A 22,181-nucleotide genomic window follows, 5' to 3' on the forward strand; every position below is an offset into this window, starting at 1 on the left:
TCTAATATTCGTCCAAACTTCTCCAGACTTTCAAAATGTCTTCGTCTGATAAAGTTTCCTTAATATTGAGACTTATTACAAAAATAGTTAATTTAATTGTTCGGCATACGTAAAGTGTTTTGTAATAATTTCTGTCCTGGTAATAATTCAAATTTATAAATTTATTCCACAAAGAAATGTTTGCTACAGACCTTCAACGCCTTGGATTTTTGTCCCATTCGAAAAGCTATGTGCTTTTTCTCGCCAGCTCCACCCCCCACCCACAATCTCGCACCGCTGACAAAAACGTAAATCCCGGGGAAATCCCTAGTAGTAGTAGCAGTAGTAGTAGTGATAGTAGTAGCAGTAGTAGTAATAGTACAATAGTAGTGGTAGCAGTAGTAGTAATAGTACAGTATAGTCGTAGTAGTAATAGTACAGTAGTAGTGGTAGCAGTAGTAGTAATAGTACAGTATAGTCGTAGTAGTAGCAGTAGTAGTAATTGTACAGTATAGTAGTAGTAGTAGTAGTAGCAGTAATAGTACAGTAGTAGTGGTAGTAGTAGTATATATGTAGTAGTAGTATAGTAGTAGTAGTAGTAGGAGTAGTAGTAGTAGTAGTAGCAGTAGTAGTAGTAGCAGTAATAGTACAGTAGTAGTGGTAGTAGTAGTAGTATATATATATATATATAGTAGTAGTAGTAGTAGTAGTGGTAGCAGTAGTAGTAATAGTACAGTATAGTAGTAGTAGTAGTAGTAGTAGTAGTAGTAGTAGCAGTAGTAGTGGTGAGGTAGCAGTAGTAGTAATAGTACTATTGGTAGTGACAACAGTAGTAGTAGTAGTAGTAGTAGTAGTAGTAGTAGTAGTGAAATGAAATGGGGTTAACGTCCTACTGTTCTGCACTATTGGTAGTAGCAGTAGTAGTAGCAGTAGTAGTAGTAGTAGTAGCAGTAGTAGTAATAGTTCAATATCACATATTACATATTATATCGAACAGGAATATTTTAGCGAGAAGATTGACAACGAGGGATTTTTGCAAAAAATAAGATGATACTTAACTATTATATACAATAAGTAGCAAGCATAGCACATAAAACAAACTAATTGCAAAATAACGAGTCACAAATTATGAAGGAAATTATAAAAATTCGTGGCAACACAAATAGGAAATTGCATCAACATTATCCAAAAAACTGTGTGTGTATATTAGAGAATGTTATGCGTGGGTATTGATCACGAATATGAGTTGTCTGGGGACATTTACAAATCACATGCTCCTCTTTGTAATAAATAACTAGGGGTTTTTTTCAGGAAAAAATCTTCTTTTTTACCTTAAATATACTCCAAATATATTATCCTACCCCCCCCCCCCCTATATTTCTTATTATATGTGTCCCCATATTATAAGCACATTGCATATTGTATATTTATTTTAAATTTTCTGTTTTATGAACTCGAATATATACTATATTTAATCTTTTTAACTGATTGTTATTTAATGCATCAGTCTATATCTTTTGTAATATATTTTCTATGAAGGGCAGAATGTTAGAACGGCTATTATAGCCTAATATTCAATAAAGTCATTATTATTATTATTATTAACCACAAACACACTAAAGTTCATCATGTTTTATCCTTGCCCAACGTCCTGTTTCAACCCCTACATCAGGGGCTGCTCAGATTATATTCCGAAGCAGGTCTATCCTACTCGCGGTCTACGCTAATTTCCAATTCCAAATGTAAAGGTCCCTTTTGGTCCCATTCAAACGACTAGACGCCGTATGTTTTTTCTGGGTCACACGTCCTGCCCCACTGACAAGGGGTTTCAGACACATTTACCTCACCTATATTGATCTAATTTGCTGTAAATGGACCAATCCTTCCCTTTTTTTAATAATTATTCCAATCTATATGCAAGAGTTAAATCTGCCTTTTGCCCGTCTTTCGTTAGGCCTTAAATGTTGACAAAAAAATTCAATTGGAAATTGATGAACTTACCAAGACCATAATTAACTCTCAGTGGCATTGGATGTCTCCGATTTTAAATAGATTTAATCAGTTTAGCCATTTAATGATTTAATTTAAAAATTGATAATCCAGACTTCGTTTATTATCTTAACAGCGGTAGCAATGGCAATCGAGTCTACCTTGTTCTTCTAACACCGCAAACTCGGTTCAGAATGAAGTAATTTGACTGAAATATGCAACATATTCCCTTTTCGTTACCACGTTTTTAACTATTATATAGCGAGAACTATCAGTTATTTATGTAATCTTAAATAATGCCCTTTTAATGGTGTTAAATTTATTTTTTTGTTAAAAACCATATTAAAGCTTCTTGAAGTCAAGTTGAAGGTTATTTATGTATCCGTCTAAACGTTGTTTTATAGCAAATGGCGGGGTTATTATATTCATCTCCTGGGAAATAGCACCAAACAGATTCGGTTCATATCCTATATTTTTAGACTATTGTTTGCATTTTGAAAGAACAATTCATAATATCATTTGTATTGTATCTAAATTTCTTTGTCTAAATCTATTGGATTTGTGGCGTCAAACATGCCGTGTTTCGTTTCTACAGTACATGCATTGTCGGAGCCTTGGTACTTTTTCGAAGACGAGAGAGAGAGAGAGAGAGAGAGAGAGAGAGGGAGCTAAGAATTAAGAACACCGAATAAAGAGCTGTTTGGTCTTCCATACAAGTCCTTGTCCATGAAACACAAAAGTAAACAGTTTATGTTATTTATATTAAAGCGAGAATTTCAAATTTTCGAAGAAAGTCAAAACATAATTATTTCTATGTCTTTTGCTCAATAGGTTTTCAAATCACTATTATACGATCATAGGTATCATTTTCCCACTTAAAAATCATTCACCCCGGAAATAATAACACAATTACCTCCCTTGTTTTTGTATTCCCCGCATGGAATAGCTATCTCCAAACGTTTGAATTTGGAGTTGAAAATGATATTTTTGTTCATTTCTCAACTGGCAATAGTGAATTATAGGATTAATAGGTGTGACTGTTTAAAGATACCATCTATTTTAAGGATTTATTTTAATACATTTTAAAAATATAACTTAAAAATATGAAATTCTCGCTTTAAGCTAGAAATTTAATAATAAAATTAATCAAATAATATCTGGTTTCATACTAAACTTAGGCTGTCTGTCTACAGTTAGCTCCATGTGGGAACAGACTCTAAGCTAGTTGACCGACATTTTAAATCCTTTAAATCGAGAATTCTGCAATCTTTCCGTGTATGACTGAGTAGAAACAGTATACTCATTTCTGAATATGGCGGCCATTTAGGGCAGAGATCTATTCCAGAAGAATGAAGTAGGCGGATCTCTGTGTGCAGAATGTACTTTGTGTAAGACCTTCAGACATGCTAATTATATTTATTGGTTAACGTTTTTTAAACCATAAATCTGGGTTAATCTAGGTCTTATGTGCAAATGGCAAAAGGTTTGTTGTTTTTTTTAAATCGATTTGTGTTATCACAGTGTAAATTGAGTTTGTATTGTCTGCTTACGTCGGTGTAATTACTAAAGGCCTGCGCACGCCCAGGGTCATCTTCAATAGAACGCTTGACCTGGCTTTAACTACGTTCATCTTATCAAGGCCTTCACGCAATAGCATGCACGCCCAGGGCCATCCTCAATAAAAGGCTTGGTCTCACTTTAACTACGTTCATCGTATAAAGGCCGTCACGAAACACCCTGCATATTTCGCCATTAATTTCGATTGGATACAAGCTCAGCTTGTCAGCCTATCAGATTCCTTGGTCGTCGTGAATACCAAGCCTCGCGCTTTCAAGCTAAAATGTCGACCCGTGATAATCGAGTTGCAAAGTTCAAGGTTCGTTTAATGTCAAGGTCTCCGTGAAGGTCGCTATATCACAACCTCTGATTGGACGTTACTGTTCACGTGTCTGCAGATAACGTAGCTTTTAAGTTCGGGAATTGTAAAGTAATCTAGCAACGTCCAGATGTTGTAAAACTCGTAGTCGCTGCTTCAGGAACATGACCCAGGGCGTACGTATGTACCGTGATTGTGTTCCCTGGAGTGTTGCAGAAGAGATATCAGTCGAAGACCAATATCATTCTTGTGTACGGGCACTTAAAAACGACTTGTTTCAGAACCTGTAGACTTCAACTGCACGCGTATTTATATTGGTTCGAGTACGTCAATTCAAAGAAATGCCGCGGTTGGATGACCGAATGGGTAGCGTGTGCGCGCTATATCATAAGGTATGTCACTGAGTCAACTGGCGTGGTTTCGATTCCCGGGTTGTACGTGACAAGGAGTTTGGTCGCCTGTCCAACCTCGTGGGTTTTCTCCGGATCTTCCGGTTTCCTGTCACTGCTAAAGACCTCTACGTGCAAGCGAATTATTGAAATAAAAGTGTTACCATATGTTAGTCCCGAAATGACCTATTTTGTGTCGAGTGGACGTTTAACCCCCCTCTCCTCCCTCCCTCTCTCTCTCTCTCTCTCTCTCTCTCTCAAAGAAACGCCCTATTTTATATTCATGAATAGTATTGATTATTGACAGTGACAGAGTTATTGTCCTTGCCAAACCGGAAGTATCTTCTATACAGTAAAATTACACTTTACAGTTGGAACTCGAAACACGAGAAAACCGTAGTGCTACTGTTCTGACCATATTTCCTTCCTAGCACACTGTAGGGAGTATGTTCGTCTTCATTAGTGAAGTCAGTTCAGAAAGGTAGGACTTTAAACCCCATTTCCTTTTATTTATAAAAACTGGTATTTTGATATCCAGACCACACCTGTATCTAACATGTGTTGTATTTATCTAGCTGTTGTGACGTATCGGAACTAGATATTTTAGTTAAATGTTTGTCGTTGTAATCAACACCAACTTCACCTGTTCATTTCTACAACTGTACAGGTATATGCAATGAAATAAAATATATGGGTTACGTTTCCGCAACAACATGGCTAAAAAAAGACGGCCCGGACCGGACAGTAGCAGTATGGCCTACTCTTTATTTTGAGTTCTAACTGTCAATTATCATTTTACTGGATAGAAGAGACTTCCAGTTCTGAACGAGTAGACGCTGTTCCTTGCCATAATAATAATAGTCTATTTATATTGCTCAAAGCGATCACAACTATCACAAAGTGCACACTTTCTTAGTCTGGGTCTAAAATAATCTGATGAAAACACAGTATTTCGTTTCGTTTTTTATAGTTCAATATTTCGTTTTATATGTCCGTACTACACTAGGCTATGGAAGAGTTGTTATATAACCTGGGTCCTGGGTGGCGTGGGGGATTAGCCGTTGAAACGATCTGTTATGGCAACTTCTTAGCGTGCGATGCACAGAACGGTGGGTAACCCACTAGAAACGAAACCGCTGATTGATCAATCAATGTCTGACGTCATATGGTCTAAAGCCGCTCGTACGACCCCTGAAATGATCTTCCAGTACAACCAGTCAGATCTTCATGTAGAGTAGGCATTGGAAGTATAAAAAACGAAACGGATTGGGTCTAAACCTAACAATATCTGGAGAGTTCTTTATTTCCAGTGACATAATCATTCCACTCGGATGGGACTGGGAGAGTCGTCCACTAGTCCGCGGGTTTACTAGTCCGCCACTATAAGAAATACTATAAATATTGGTATCAAGAAACCTAATCCGAACCCTAACCCTAACCTTAATAATAGATATCGCTAGACTAATGAACCAGCGGACTAGTGTACCTTAATCCGACACTAACCCAACCCCTATTAATACATATCACTAGTGGACCCGTGGACAAATGCACCTTTACCCTAACCCTAACCCAACCCCTAATAATTGATATCGGTGGACTAATGAATCCACGAACTAGTGGGCATACCCCGGGACTGAGTAGGGAGAGAGAGAGAAATGGGTTTAACGTCCACTCGACACAAACAAGGCCATTTCGGGACTAACATATGGTTTAATTTTATTTCAATAATTAGCTTGCGCGTAGGGGTCTTTATCAGTGGGAGGAAACCGGAGGACCCAGAGAAAACCCACGAGGTTGGACAGGCGACCCTACTCCTTGTCACGTACAACCGGGGATTCGAAGGGACTGAGTAGGAAAACGATCTTTTGCCCAAAACGGGCTGTTTTAAGCTTGTATCCAAAGCATGTTTTGTGTGTGAACTGATAATATCTATGAAAATCTATAACTGAATTAGAAGTCTGCCATTTATTCAAAGGTACCATGTAATCTTGTAGAACCAATAATTATTAAATCTATATTTATATAAAACATGGCCACGGTGGCCAGAAAACAGAAACATCAGGTGTTTCAGAAAGAAAAATTGATTTTTTAAAAAAAAAATAAATACATAACGGTAGAAACAATTAGCACATATTAAAATGATTTTATTGTGAAAGTGGTGCAGGGTCAGGAAAATAGCACTTAATCATTTGGATGGGACGTAAAACCCAGGGCCCGTCTGTTTAATCATTCGTGTGCACTTCAAAGATCTACTGGTTTGTTAGAATTCCAAGAAGAACAAGCGGAGAACTGAAACCACTATCCGGATACAGAGAGAGAAAGGGTGGGGAGGGGTAACGTCCACTCGACACAAACTAGGCCATTTCGGGACTAACATATATTTTTTATTTTTTATTTCAATAATTCGCTTGCGCGTACGGGTCTTTAGCAGTGGGAGGAAACCGGAGGACCCGGAGAAAACCCACGAGGTTGGACAGGCGACCCTACTCCTTGTCACGTACAACTGGAGATTCGAAACCACGGCAGTTGACTCAATGACCGGCCTTATGATACAGCGCGCATGTGCTAACCATTCGACTATCCAAACGGCCCAACCGGATACAACATGTTGTATAATTAGCCAGCAGAAAATTAGGATGTTAAACACCATTTCATTTCATTTCGTATATCGGAATCCTATAGAAATGAAATAAAATGAAATGGGATTTAACGTCCTACTGTTCTGCTCCTATGCTGGGCTAATGAAGACGGGCATATGCCATACAGTGTGCTATGAGGGAAATTTTGCCCGGGCAGCGGCACTATCGTCTACTCTTATATCGAATTCCAACTGCCAAGGGATCTTTTACGTGCATCCAAATGTATACACGGGACCTCGGTTTTTCGTCTCATCCGAAGGACTAGACAGCTGTCCTTGTCAGGACAACTAATTCCTTGTTATATAAAAAACAGAATTAACGCAACGTCCGTTTTTTTTGTACAATGAACCATTACAATATAAGAGTGCACAATTCACAATTAATAATAGCAACCACATAATTCCTTGCTATAATAATAATAATAATAATAAAACAGTTGTAAACAATTACAACACAATTAACAATAACCACAACATACCAACGATCAACAATACCTCTAATTCTATATTCTTTACTGTTATTTAAATCAACCGTGACTACATCTATATTTAATTCATGTATAATATTGACAAATTCTAAATGATGGCCTTGGTTAATAGGAATACGTCAGGTATATATAGAACTCGCTTTTAACAAACTGTTCATATGGTGCTCAATGCAGTGCACGGATGAATAAGTTTTTGCTGGGTTTACATAAGATGAGCTATAGTAATTTTCTGTGTAGGATGAAGCGTGAGACTGAGGTTATGCTGGGGAAAGAAAGACAGAAAAAAATAATCCGAGAAAAAAGAAAAACCGAGGCCGACAGACCTAGGTTTTTCTGTTGAGGGGTTTTTTTTTCTGAAGATTTTCTTCCCCAGCATAACCGAAGTCGAATCAACCGTCTATATTTACATGTGCGTACAATTCCAGTAAGAAAAGTCCTTTATCATGTTATCTTATGGAAAAAAAACACCCTGGAAGATTAACCCGATACAGGTTTAAATAAAAACTTTCAGAAATATAACCCTAAATTCCCCTGTATATATTCATCAAAGCCGCCCCCGACTTTCAAACCGCAAGTTATTCCGGGCATAGAATATACCCCAAAGATCAAAGAGATTTACCGTTATAGGTTTATAAAAATAAGTCAAAGGATTTTCTTCTATAATAAATTGAGACCAGGGGCCTGTTTCACGAAATTTTAACTAAGATAAAATTCAAATTTTAGTAATTTGATTGGATAATATTAGATAGATTTTAGTGCTTAACCAATCAAAATTGAAGTATCTACTAAAATTTGGATTTTTCTTTAGTTAAGATTTCGAGAAACAGGGCCCAGGTTTATTTTCTATAATACGTTGAGATCACGGTTATTGGGTTAATTTTTGTAACAAGTTAAGACCGGGGATTTGCTGTAATAAATTGAGATTAAGGTTTTTGTTGTTTTGGTTTTTTGGGTGTTTTTTTGTTATAATAAGTTGAGACCGAGATTATTAGTTTTATTTTGATATAATACAATATAAAATTAATTGCATTTATTTCCTTTTTGAAAAAGGTAATGGCCCTGTTCGTTATCGCGGTTAAATCCTCATTGAAATAACATGTGTTAAATAAAACAGTAATTTCATTTTACGATATCGGGGTCATTAAACGCGCAACACAAACAGCAATAACTGCACTTTAAAGGGACAATAACACTCGTGCTGGCTTGACAGCTCCAGAAAATAAAAAATAGCCTTATTCTAAGTACTAGATATTAATCCCGAAATGACCTAGTTTGTGTTGAGTAGACGTTTAATGTAGATATAAAAGTGCGATATATTATTCGCGACCCAGATAATAGTTTTTATATGGTTTGACACATTGCATTCAATGGGTAGATATTAATATATTCATAAACAAATGGATGAGTTTAGTAGACGATGCAGCTGAAGCACACAAACAAATTTTGGGCTAATGAAGACGAGCATACGCTATACGAGGGAAATTTTTCCCGGGCAGCGTCTCTATGGTCTACTCTTATATCGAATTCCATTTGGCAAGGGATCTTTTACGTGCACGCCATTTACAATTACGGACAATTTGTAAATATTTCATTTTATTTCAACCTAGGGTTTGGTATAAGAACGATCTGATTGTGTAGTCGCCACACGTAGAGGGACTTAAGTTAATTCGCCTTTCGTGACTTGTTCTGAATTTTAAAGAAAAAAAACGTATGGACAACTGTGATTCCAGTCTGTCTGAATTGTTAGTCGTCTTAGTGTTTTGTACTGTTTTCTGAAAATATTATAGATTTCGGTAGATATGGCAATATGTTCTACTAAATAAACCTTTAAAAATGAAAAGAAACATGGCTTAACGACGGCCCACTGTTTTGATCCAACCGGGATTATGAAGACGGACTAACGCCATGCTGTATGCCTTAAAGGACAATATTGGTACCAGTCGTTATCACATATGTGATAGAGCTGGTTAAACACTCGTCAGTTATATAGAGGTATGACTCGTGTTTTCCTTTGGCGTTCGTCACTTCCGATTCAGGAAACCTGTATTACTCAGCTATCGTAGCAATGATCTCTGTGTTAAAATTATATTTGGAATGTGTTTAACCAGCTCTATCACATATGTGATAATGACTGGCACCAATATTGTCCTTTAAGCAAAGTTTTGCCCGGACACCGGCGCAACGGCCTACTCTTATCCCAAATTACAACTATCCATAATTTTACGCGAGCAGGCCAACGTGTACATCGGGCATCGGTATTTCGTCTAAACCGAAAGACTCAACACTCTACCGTGTAAAGCCCTCTACCCTGAACTATGTTGGCAAATCAACGGGAACTTTCTTGGCTATCTCCGTGTTCACAAAGCATTCTCAAACTTAAGTTACAACTTTCAATCACTGTTTATGAGAAATATCTTTGATCAAGAAACACAAAACTTTGCACATAGTTTCTTATTGATATACATGTATTTGATATTTAAAACAACAAAAGTTTTATAAAGGGCTATATTTGAGTTAAAAATAAAGCGAACAATTTGGATTCAATTCTTAACTTAAGTCTGAGAATGCTCTGTGAACTCGGGGTCGGCTTTCTAAGACACGGAACTCAACGTGGACCTTCAACGCGGCTGGAATTCGAAATAAAGAGTACGCCATTTTGCCACTGCCCGGGCAAAATTTCCCTCATAGCACACTGTATGGCGTATGCCCGTCTTCATTAGCCCAGTCGGAGAAAAACAGTAGGACGATAAATACCATTTCATTTCATTTTATTTCATTTCGCTACTTTAAATACACGTATATTGTATACTGTCGTGTTATAAATGACATCATTAGCGCGAGGAGAATTAGTACGCATCAATATATGCATGATTATGTATACATAAATAATGAAATAATTACTCGTGGGTTACAATGGCGGTATCATCTACACACGGCATAATAAATATAAATTATTCATAAATAATTCATAAATATCTCATGAAGTCAGCATAGCATGGAAGGCGATTATGGGAATGCTAATTGTGTTGAACAAGTCTACACTGACAATAACAACCTACTGAATTTTTTTAGTTTAAACATATTTTATTGTTCATTGAATGACAATAGAGTGAGACAAACGTTTTGCAGCTCATTAAAGATGTATACATTATGGGAGATAAGATAAAGAGCTCGCAGTTCTCACTATAATAGTTAGAAACTAAATAAAGTAAAGACAATTTGCTGAAATTTTCAGTCAAATCGATCCACTATGAACCGAGAATCAAGCGATTGAAATTTCGGCCTACTCTGGATCATCATTACTAAAGTCTGTACGATAAAAAAAAAACATAGTCTCGATTAGCCATTTAATGATTAAATTATGAATGGAAGTCGAACAGGAAATCGCAACCTAATCCAATAAACATCGCAGGCTAGCGATGCCAACGAGAGTTGATTATGGTCTGGATAAGTTAATTAATGTCGAATTAATAATTTAGATAACATTTCAGGCCCAAAGAAAGACCTACAATAGGCAGATTTAGCTCTTGCATAATGTATGTTTAAGCCTTCCCATTTACATAACGTTATTAATCATAAAGCATATTACAATAAGGTACATTTATATGAATTTACTTGATAACATCTTTGTGTTCAGCTGTTTCAATGCTGCATGTATTTAATAGTTTGGAAATAAATGAAATGAAATGAAAGAGAGAGAGAGAGAGAGAGAGAGAGAGAGATGGGGTTTAACGTCCACTCGACACGAACTAGGTCATTTCGGGACTAACATATGGTTTAATTTTATTTCAATAATTCGATTGCGCGTAGGGGTCTTTAGCAGTGGGAGGAAACCGGAGGACCCGGAGAAAACCCACGAGGTTGGACAGGCGACCCTATTCCTTGCCACGTACAACCGGGGATTCGAAACCACGCCAGTCGACTCAATGACAGACTTTATGATACAGCGCGCGCACGCTAACCATTCAGCCATCCAACCCCCGAAATGATATGAAATGGGGATTAACGGTCTTCTGTTGTGGTCCGACTTGGCTATGGAAGACGGGTATGCTCCATACAGTGTGCTTTGAGGGACAATTGGCCCGGCAGCGGCGCTATAGCCCACTCTTTTATCTAATTCCAACTGCTAAGGTATTTTTAAATGCACGTCCCATCTGAACGATATATAGCTGTCCTTGTCAGGCAAGCCGTCCTGCACCACTGACAAGGTGAAACCACGCCGGAAAAATACCGATGAACTTTCTCGGCCAATGCAGGGATTGAACCGGCGACATCCAGGCTAGTAATTCAGCATCTTATCCACTTAGCCACATGGATTAAAGATACATTATGTAAGATTTAGATAAAGAGCTAGCCATTCTTGCTATAATACAGTAGTTCGAAAATAGATAATGTAAAATGAATAATTTTGAAAATTTCATTCAAATTACTCTATTGCGAACGTAGATATTAGCCTTTGAAGGTTTGACAAGACGTGTGCAATAATTTCAAACACCGTACTGGTTGTTCAAAGCTAAGTCTCGCTCCTCCATTTTTAGCTTAAATCAAAATATGGCTGAACTGTTCTAATTTTTAATATCGGAGAAATCCGATGCCATCGAGGGGTGATTATGGCCTGGATAAGTTAAAAAATGTCTAATTAATAATTTAGATAACATTTAAGGCCTAAAGAAAGACCTGCAATAGGCAGATTTAGCTCTTGCATAATGTATGTTTAAGCCATGAAAATTTTGATACCATCCGTAAAATTAAAATCACGCGCAAAGACCTTAATTGTTTCTACCGTTATGTATTTCTTTAAATTCAATTTCCGATGTTGAAATGCCATTTCCTGGACACGTGATATTTCAAGTCTTTTTTTTTTTACAGCGGCCAATTATTATTTTCTTTTATTTTTATTTTTTTGTTTTTGATCTGGTTGGTTAAATATAGTGAGCTTTTCATAATAATGTGTCTATATTATACGCCCTGTTGCTCCATTAGTAGACTATCCATTATCAGTTAAAAACATCAAATGTCATAACAACGGAATATTAAAAATTTATTATTTATATACAGTATCGATTACATTCTGTTTTAATATATAAATTTTTTTCAATATCGTTTGGTATGATATGAAATGAAATCGGGTTTGACGGCCTGCTTTTCCGCATAAGAGAGAGAAAAATGGGGTTTAACGTCCACTCGACACAAACTAGGTCATTTCGGGACTAACATATGGTTTAATTTTATTTCAATAATTCGCTTGCGCGTAGGGTGCTTTAGCAGTGGCGGGAAACAGGAGGACCCGGAGAAAACCCACGAAGTTGGACAGGCGACCCTACTCCTTGTCACGTACAACCGGGGAATCGAAACCCCGCCAGTTGTCTCAATGACAGACTTTATGATACAACACGCACGTGCTAAACATACGGCCATCCAACCCCCCTATTGACGACGGCATAAGTCATTCAAGTAGTTAAGTCTCTAACTCAATATCATCCAAAGTCTTGGACAGTGAAAACACGAATTATTTGTCAATCTAAATCAACATTGATGTTGTGATCTTACCGGGAAAAAAATGGGCTTTTGATATCCAATATTTAAGACAAAACAAACATTTTACTATTGGTACACGAATGGTGTACCATAATGTGTTTCAGCGCTATTTGTAACAAGGGACTCGAAGAACGAGACTAGACATATTCCACAAGTCATGTCAAACGGTGACGTCGTATTCTTATCTGGAGAGCATGTGCAATAAATACTATCGGTGTAGACTGGAATAACCAGACTCTAGATATTGCCATTCGATTGAGACTTCTGGCGTATTTCGGCGAACATAACTGATTAGAAATTAGAGTAATTGAATGTTAATCAGTTTATATACATTCATATAACATTATTATATGCGATGCGACCCATTTGTGTCAATTTCTAGGTCCCAAATATGGGACGAAAAACCGAGGTTCCGTGTACATATTGGCTTGCACGTAAAAGATCCATTGGCATTTGGAATTCGATATAAGAGCAGGCCGTAGCGCCGCTGCCCCGGCAAAATTTCCCTCATAGCACACTGTATGGCGTATGCCCGTCTTCATTAGCCCAGTTTAGGAGCATTTCATTTCATTTCAGGTCCCAAATATTAGCGATTTAGCTATTTTCAGTCTGCAAGAGGAGGGATATTTTACTCCTACTCATTGTTAGATTCGTGTTGTTCGCCCCAGGCGCCTAGATACTCCCCCCCCCCTCGCCCCCTGCTAAAGAGCCCTACGCGCAAGTGAATTATTTAAATCCCGAAATTACATAGTTTGCGTCGAGTGGACGTTAACCCCCCCCCCCCCCCTTTCTAGTTTGTGTTAAATGGTGGTTAAACTCTCTCTCTCTCTCTCTCTCTCTCTCTCTCGCTCTCTTAACACCAAAACAGCGATGCAGATATGCAAATGAGAAATTAAATAAAATGAAATGATCTGAAAAACGAGTTCTATATATACCTGACGTATTCCTATTAATTAGGGCCATCATTTAGAATTATTTGTCAATATTATACATGAATTAAATATAGATATAGTCACGGTTGATTTATATAACAGTAAAGAATATAGAATTAGAGGTATTGTTGATCGTTGGTATGTGGTTGTTATTGTTAATTGTGTTGTAATTGTTTACGATAATGTTTTTATTTTATAGCAATGAATTAAAAATAACTAGTTCTACAGGATTCCGGGGTACGAAATGCGTCTTTAGAAATCGGAGGAAACTGTAATACCCGGGGAAAGAAACCCCACGAGGCTAGGAAACCGAATCTAACCCGAGAGAGTGAGAGAGAGAGAGAGAGAGAGAGAGAGAGAGAAAGATGGGATTTAACGTCCACGTGACACAAACTAAGTCATTGCGAGACTATCATATAGTAAAATTTTATTTTTATAATTCGCTTGCACGTAGGGGTCTTTAACAGTGGGAGGAAATCGCGGAAAAAACTCACGAGGTTCGACAGGCGACCCTAGCCCTTGTCACGTATAAACGGGAAATCGAAACCCTGCCATTTGACTCAAAGACAGACCTTATGATTTAACGCGAATGCTTTAAACTATTTGGCCACCTAACCCCTTTATTATACGGGGATCACGTGACTAAGTGGGTAAGACCCTGGCTCGCTAGCCTGGAGGTCGGGTGTTCGACCCCTGCTTGGCCGAGAAACTTCACCCAGATTTTCCGGTGTGGTTTCCCCTTGTCAGTGATGCAGGACGGAGGGCCTGGCAAAGACAGCTGTCTAATCGTTCGGATGGGACGAAAAACTGAGGTCCCGTGTACATAATGGCGTGCACGTAAAAGATCCCTTGGCAGTTGGAATTCGATATAAGAGTAGGCCGTAGCGCCGCTGTTCGGGCAAAATTTCTCTCATAGCACACTGTATGGTGTATGGCCGTCTTCATTAGTCCTGGTTAGGAGAAGAACAGTAGGACGTTAAACCCCATTTCATTTCCTTTATTATACAATAATACAAGTAAAAAAGAGATGTTATTAGATGTTCGTGAATAAGCACGCACTCTTTTGAACCTTAACTTATTCTGACATAAAAGAGACAAGCGCTTCATCATTAGCTTGCATGGAGCACACACAAAAAAACCCAAGACGTTAAGAAATGGTGGAAACTGTTTAGTTAATATAATTTGGCTAATGTTTTCAGAAAATAATAACATCTTCAGATCCGCCATTAAACGTATGTAAACAAAGTATAAAAAAACACGTGGTTGTATATATTTTATGGTATATATTTATTCTACATGTTCACAGCATCAAGGGGAGGGGGGGAGGATAGTTAGCACGTGCGCGATGTATCATATGGTCTGTCATTGAGTCAACTGGCGTGGTTTCTATTCCCCGGTTGTACGTGACAAGGAGTAGGGTCGCCTGTTTCCTCCCACTGCTAAAGACCCCTACGCGCAAGCGAATAATTGAAATAAAATTAAACCATATGTTAGTCCCGAAATGACCTAGTTTGTGTCGAGTCGACACAGCATCAAGATAATGTCTCAATGCTGCTTGAGAATCACGTGCTACGATCGCTAATCGGACCAATTACTGGGTTCGTTACAAATCAATTCATAATCGTTTAAGAGACGTTTAGTAATTGGATAGTGTAATAAACTATAACACATATAAATGCAATTTGGTTTAACGTCCTACTGTTCTGCTCCGAACTGGGCTAATGAAGACGGGCATACGCCATACAGTGTGCTATGAGGGAAATTTTGCCCGGACAGCGGCACTACGACCTACTCTTATATCGAATTCCAAATGTCAAGGGATCTTTTACGTGCACGCCAATGTGTACACTTGACCTCGGTTTTTCGTCCTATCTGAACGACTAGACAGCCGTCCTTGTCAGGCCCTCCGCTACTCATATAGTTTGTATCACTGTATAAGCTGGGTAACGTTGAAAGAATACTCTTCTAAACGTCGACCGACTATATAAGTAGCTGTTTTCTATAAGTATGTTAGGGTTGTCTCCGGGTTCTCCGGTTTCCTCCCACTTCTCAAGACCCCTAGTTTGTGTCAATTGGACGTTAAATCACATCACATCTCTCTCCCTCTCTCTCTCGCTCTCTCTCTCTCTCAAATTAGTACCTTATTCTGAGCGAAATGTCAGTGTTTGAAGTTTTGACAAGATGTGGCATAAATAGTTTACTGTCATAGCAACGACACTTGTTAATCAAGATTCAGTCTCGATACACATTAATTTTTTAATTCAATCAGAAAAATGCTGATCGTGTTGTTTAAATCCATTTAAATCTCTAGATAGTTTATTATAGGTTTGCCATGTGAATAAATGTCTAAATAATAATTTATACAATATTATAATATCAATAATAAGACCTTCAATAGGTAGATTTAGCTATTACATAATGTATCTTTAAAGAATCACGTGAAGCCTGTAATATTGGATTAGATTGTACACCTCTAAGATACGACTCACTGGGCAATATTACCTGCACCATACAATTCAGAAATAACTCATCGACTGTTTCTAACGCGGTAACATATCGACGGAATCTGCATCAAATAAAATGGGGTTTTACGTGCTACCTTTCTACACCAACCGGGATAATGAACATGGGCATACGTCATACAGTGTGTTATGGGATAAATTTTTCCCGGACAGGGCCGCTTCCACCTAGCCAACTCATCGTCGAAGACCAGTTGCCAAGTGTTCTCGAAGTCTTCGTTCCATACGAACAACTAGAGTCTGTTAATGACCACGCCTTCCATCCTGCATCCCTGCAAAATCTCTGCTGGTCAATAAGTAAGCCGTCTACTCACAGTAAACGTGTACATTTAAATATTGTAAAATACTGAACAAACGATAAACAAAGATTCTTTAAATTGTTTTATGACCTGTCCATATGTTAGTCAACTCGACACAAACTAGGTCATGGTTCTATTTTATTTCAAAAATTCTCTTGCGCGTAGGGGGCTTTAGCAGTTGGAGGAAATCGGAGGACCCGGAGAAAACCCACGAGGTTGGACAGGCGACCCTACTCCTTGTCACGTACAAACGGAGAATCAAACCCACGCCAGTTGACTCATTGATAGACCGTATGATACAGCGCGCGCGTTAAAACACTAGACCACCAAAACCCCTTTTCTGTCATAAACATTCTTTGTACGAATTTTAATTTTTAACTCTTTGTTTTTCCTCCTCATGTCAGATGCGCCTTTACAGAAAGACAATTTGAGAATAAAATATTCACAAATTACAAACAAACCAACCACATAAACATAAACACACACTTCAAGATGGCTGACTAAAACTAACCATTATACACCACATCTACATATGGGCCACGCCACATTGATCCGCAGTGAATATTCGCTAGGCCGCAACAATCACTGATAAGACATAATGAACTCTAAATATTAACTTTTTTCCTCCGACAAATTAAATTCTAAAACATTTTTTTTTTTATGTATTAGAACAATAACGTATTTGTAGGTAAAAATTATTTCCTAGTGTAGTGTAAATGGATATCAAAATGAGTAAAAGGCGCCATTCTGCTCGAATCAGTAACGTCTGATGAAACAATGCACGCGCCTTTGGGCCAATGATTGACGCCGCGTGATATGACGACATGTGTTGAAGGCAGTCATCTTTTACAGAGATATTAGAATACATTCGTCATAGTCTGTGAAACAGATATGGGCCATGCATGCATCACCGCCGAAGAACAAAAAGTAAATAATATGCTGTTTCAAACAAAACAACATTGTAAATATGAAATGAAATGAAATGGGGTTTAACGTCCTACTGTTCTGCTCCTAAACTGGGCTAATGAAGACGGGCATACGCCATACAGTGTGCTATGAGGGAAATTTTGCCCGGGCAGCGGCGCTACGGCCTACTCTTATATCGAATTCCAACTGTCAAGGGATCTTTCACGTGCACGCCAATGTGTACACGGGACCTCGTGTTTTCGTACCATCCGAACGACTAACCATTAAGCAAAATAAGCATCACTGATAGGAGGCATCACAGTATTTTTGCTTTATTGGATAATGAATTCAAAATATTTAATTTAAAAATTAAAGGCTCAATACCACTCTTGTTGTAACTGAATAATATGTCCCAATCTTTATTCTGGTCAACAAATTGCACTATTTTACAATATTCCAATTAATTGATGATACAAATTTCATCTTAACACACCTAATTTAAAAAATTGGAAAAATTCAACTAAATGATTTGAAAAGCCTGACGTAAAGCTTTTCAAATGTGACTTGGATTTAAAAATATTTTTGAACCCTCTGGACAAGTAAAATAGGATTTAATGGATAATTTACACAACAGGTGAACACCAACACATCTAGTACTTAGAACAAGGCTATTTTTTTATTTTTTGGAGCTGTCAAGCCAGCAAGAGTGTTATTGTCCCTTTAAAAAGGAACTTTTAATCATTTTTTTATTATTATTTTTTTTTTTTTGTCTTTTCTTACCGTTTCCTTCTTTGTCTCAATATAATGACGTGTATAAAACCTCATTGGAACTCTAATCACGTGATTGACGGATTGTTTATGGTTTGTGATTGTTTACATTTTTAATTGTATAATATACGGAGGCCCCAAAATCTTTCAAGTGATTAGGACCTCTATAGGTCTTAATCTGACCCTGGACACGGTAAGCAATAATATGATACAAAATATCGTTCGATCAAATAATATGCCCATTTTTCATCATTATGTTGCAGTATTGGGTGGTGGAGATATTGAGGTAGTACTGGGTAGTATTGGGTAGTATTGGGTAAGTATTGCGTAGTATTAGTATTGAGTAAATCGTCTCAATCGTATAATAAAAATCCTAGTTTTTGTTTTGGGTAATAAAAATAATGTGTTCTATAAAATAAAACATTTATGAGGATTAATAACAAACGGAGTTATATATCAAAAATATCAAAAACTGTTTCAAAATATCATAATTCATAGAAATATCATTTAATTTGTTTCCTCCTAGATGATATTCATCATATAAATTAATCCAAATAAATTAATCCCAGAGCAACAAACTTGATACTCCAGGAAAAGCTTTTCGTGCTATAGCCATTCCTCAAATGGTACAGTGATAGTTTTATTCGTCACTTCCTTGGAATTTTATATAAAATAAACCATAAACAAAGAAATGGGAAAGTGATGCTGGGCGACGCCAATCTGATTAAAATACCGATTTATATTTCGTTTCGTTTTTTTATTATAATTTCGATGGCCTTTAATTTTGAACTATAAAAAACGAAACGAAATAGGATCTGTGTTTTAATCAGACTGGGCGACGTCCAATAGTTGGGACACTTGATTATTTCATTTGACGTAACTAATGGGTGATTCTGGGTCTCTAATTCTTTGTTGGGACTAATATGGGAAATCTTGGGTTCCTTTCGTGTGGGCCAACAAAAGACTCTTGAGGTTTGTTTGGTGAGCTCAATGGAGACGATATAGTTCATTTGGTGGGGTTAATGATAGACGCTATGCTTCCTTTAGTGGCGTCAATTATAGATGCTATGCTTCATTTGGTGGCACCAATGATAAACGCTATGCTTCATTTGATGGCGCCAATGATATACCCTGGCGATTTTTGGTGAGCTAATGGTGAGTTCTATGATTTCATTTAACAGGGCTGTGGGGAGATTCTGCGGGTCTTATTCTGTGGTGAAGCTAACGGGGAGTGCGGCCCAATATGAGACTCTCTGGTCTCTTCAACGGGGATAACAATGGACTTTATGATTACGTTGGTCTCCTACAGGAAACTTTACGGTTTCTTCAATTTGCCCACAAAGAAATATCTTTAATGAAACGGTGGCAGTTGCGTGGGATCTCCCGGACTGCTGACCTTTCCATTAAATATTTTTCACCTCATTATGTTTCATTGATTCTGTGTTTTCTACGACTATTGTGTATTGGGTTGTGGTGTCTGTGTTTGTTTAATTTTTTATTTATTTTTTTAATTGCAGTCTTTCCTGCAATAACTATCGGGGGGAGGTAGGGCATGTGAGTGATTAATAGCGAGAAGCGCAAGTTAGCAAATAGTAAGTAAACAAGAACGTTGGTATGTTGAGTAGGGTCGTAATGTGACAAACAGCCGAATTTTATTGGCAATTCAAAGATAAAGATCCAATGTTGACGGAATGTTTCCAAACTATAATCAATTATCCGTTTAGAGGACTCAACTGCACAAGTGTCTTGTAAAATTTGTCTTAGCATAGTCAATTTAAAGTAGCTAATTCTCTAACTCAACATCATCTATGAAATTGAAAACCCGAATTATTTGTCAATTCAAATCAACATTAATGTTGTGATCTTACATGGTAAAGATGGGTTTCTGATATTTCTAGGTCCCAAATATTAGCGATTTAGCTACTTTAAATAGGTATATGTTGCTAATAACTCCTTTAAAATCTTTGTTTGTCATGGTTCCCGTTTGGTAATATGTGTTATGTCCATTCGCAAGTGGTCACTGCATAATGGTAAATCAATGTCAAAAACGTCATGCGTGAGGATAAATTCATTTAGTGGGGATTTCATAGGGTTCGATTGTGCAGGTTCCATTCAGAACAAATTATGAAATCGGGGTGGGATTGCTTTGGTTCCGGGGTGGGATATCAGGGTCTGGTTCCGATCAGAACAAATTCGGATATCATGATCGGATTCGACAGGTTCCGTTTGAAACAATTTCTGTTAAACGGGGTCGGATTGAACTGGTTCCGTATGAAACAAATTCTGTTAACGTGGTCGGATTGAACTGGTTTCGTTTGAAACGAATTCTGTTAACGTGGTCGGATTGGACGTTATGTCTTAGAACAAATTATGTTCTCATGGTCCGAATGGACAGGTTATGGATAGTAATTGGTGTAATAAAACTCTGAACTAGGTCTTCTAATTGCGGACAATCATTGTCAATAACAGGACTTGAAAACACGCATTTCGTAGCAGTAAATACAACAACAGAATGTGTAAGGAATCGGATTTGATGGTGGGTTTTTTTAGCATTAGCAAGAGATCAAAAACTAACAGCATTAATAATTAAATAAATATTAAAATCTACTTACCAATCTTAAGAAGTTCCGGTAGACAATCCGAACATTGCAACAGAGATAAACCCAATAAGAAAAAAGTAGTTAATCTTTTCCAATGTCGACTCGTCATTTTAGTACACACAAGCCCCTCCACACGGGCTTCTCGGCGCGCCCTTAACCAAACACTAGATACTTCAGGAGCGGGAGCTGTTACAGGAGAACTGGTAAATCCGTTCCCAAAACCAATAGATAACCACAATTGAATAATAATAATACTCCTTATTTTTACATACACACTGAACACGTTTTCCCATTTCACGTCAAACTTGCACAAAATGATACCATTTTTCAACAAGAATTCGTTTACATTTTGTATATTAAGAATACTCCTTTTGAAAGCACCGTTTTTACGAGAGATATAAGATATTAAAACATTATATTCAAGATGAGAAAAAGACAGAACGAGATGGGTTGTGTTCCTACACGAGCTTCAGCAAACCGACATCATATAACTAGCCGTTTACAGTTCGCACATGTTATTCACTGGAGCAGTCCATTCGTTGTATTATAACAGTGCCGTCAGCCTTGTAGCAGTCGCTATAGTTAGTTCTGTATGAAGAGCCGTAATGGAAGAAGCGCTGTTGTTGTTTCCCAGTGACTCGAGGTTTAACTTACAACGAACTGAGTTTATATGTGTATAATGTTATTCTTCACCGAGATTATATCAGAGATCAAAATACAAGATCATCCAAGTAACTCTCTTCACGCTTCGATGGTTTCAAGGTGTCATGACTTGTTTTAATTAACAATATATCGACCATTATAATACCTGTAATACGATAATCTATAATTATAAAACTATTATCATTTAGTTTACACCAAATTATTCATTGGTTTTAAATATTAAATTAGTAAGTAGTTCAGCTCGTACACATAGCAAACAGTGCTAATGCTCATTACGAGAGAGAGAGAGAGAGAGAGAGAGAGAGAGTTTATAACGTCCACTCGACTCAAACTAGGTCATTTTGGGACTAACATATGGTTCAATTTTATTTCAATAATTCTCCGGGTCATCCGGTTTCCCCCCACTGCTAAAACCCCAACGCGCAAGCGAATTATTGCAATAAAATTGAAACCATATGTTGGTCCCGAAATGACCTAGTTTGTGTCGAGTGGGCGTTAAAACCCATCTCTCTCTCTCTCTCTCTCTCTCTCTCTCTCGCTCTCTCTCTCTGTCTCTGTCTCTGTTATTGTTGATGGAACTCCCGTACCTAACGAACC

The 22,181-nt window shown here is 37.5% G+C and overlaps 1 protein-coding gene across 1 annotated transcript in view; it reads right to left on the reverse strand.

Moving 5' to 3' along the window:
- LOC126809984 (glutamate receptor ionotropic, kainate 2) overlaps positions 1–21,335 on the reverse strand; it is a 155,575-nt gene extending 134,240 nt beyond the window's left edge. Inside the window, exon 1 of the mRNA XM_050534870.2 lies at positions 20,934–21,335. Coding sequence (XP_050390827.1) covers positions 20,934–21,030 — 97 coding nt within the window. The 5' untranslated portion in view covers positions 21,031–21,335. The remainder of the gene's footprint in view (positions 1–20,933) is intronic.
- Between the last annotated feature and the right edge of the window lie 846 nt (positions 21,336–22,181).

The sequence above is a fragment of the Patella vulgata genome, chromosome 2, assembly GCF_932274485.2.
Source record: "Patella vulgata chromosome 2, xgPatVulg1.2, whole genome shotgun sequence".
Taxonomy (NCBI): Eukaryota; Metazoa; Mollusca; class Gastropoda; family Patellidae; genus Patella; species Patella vulgata.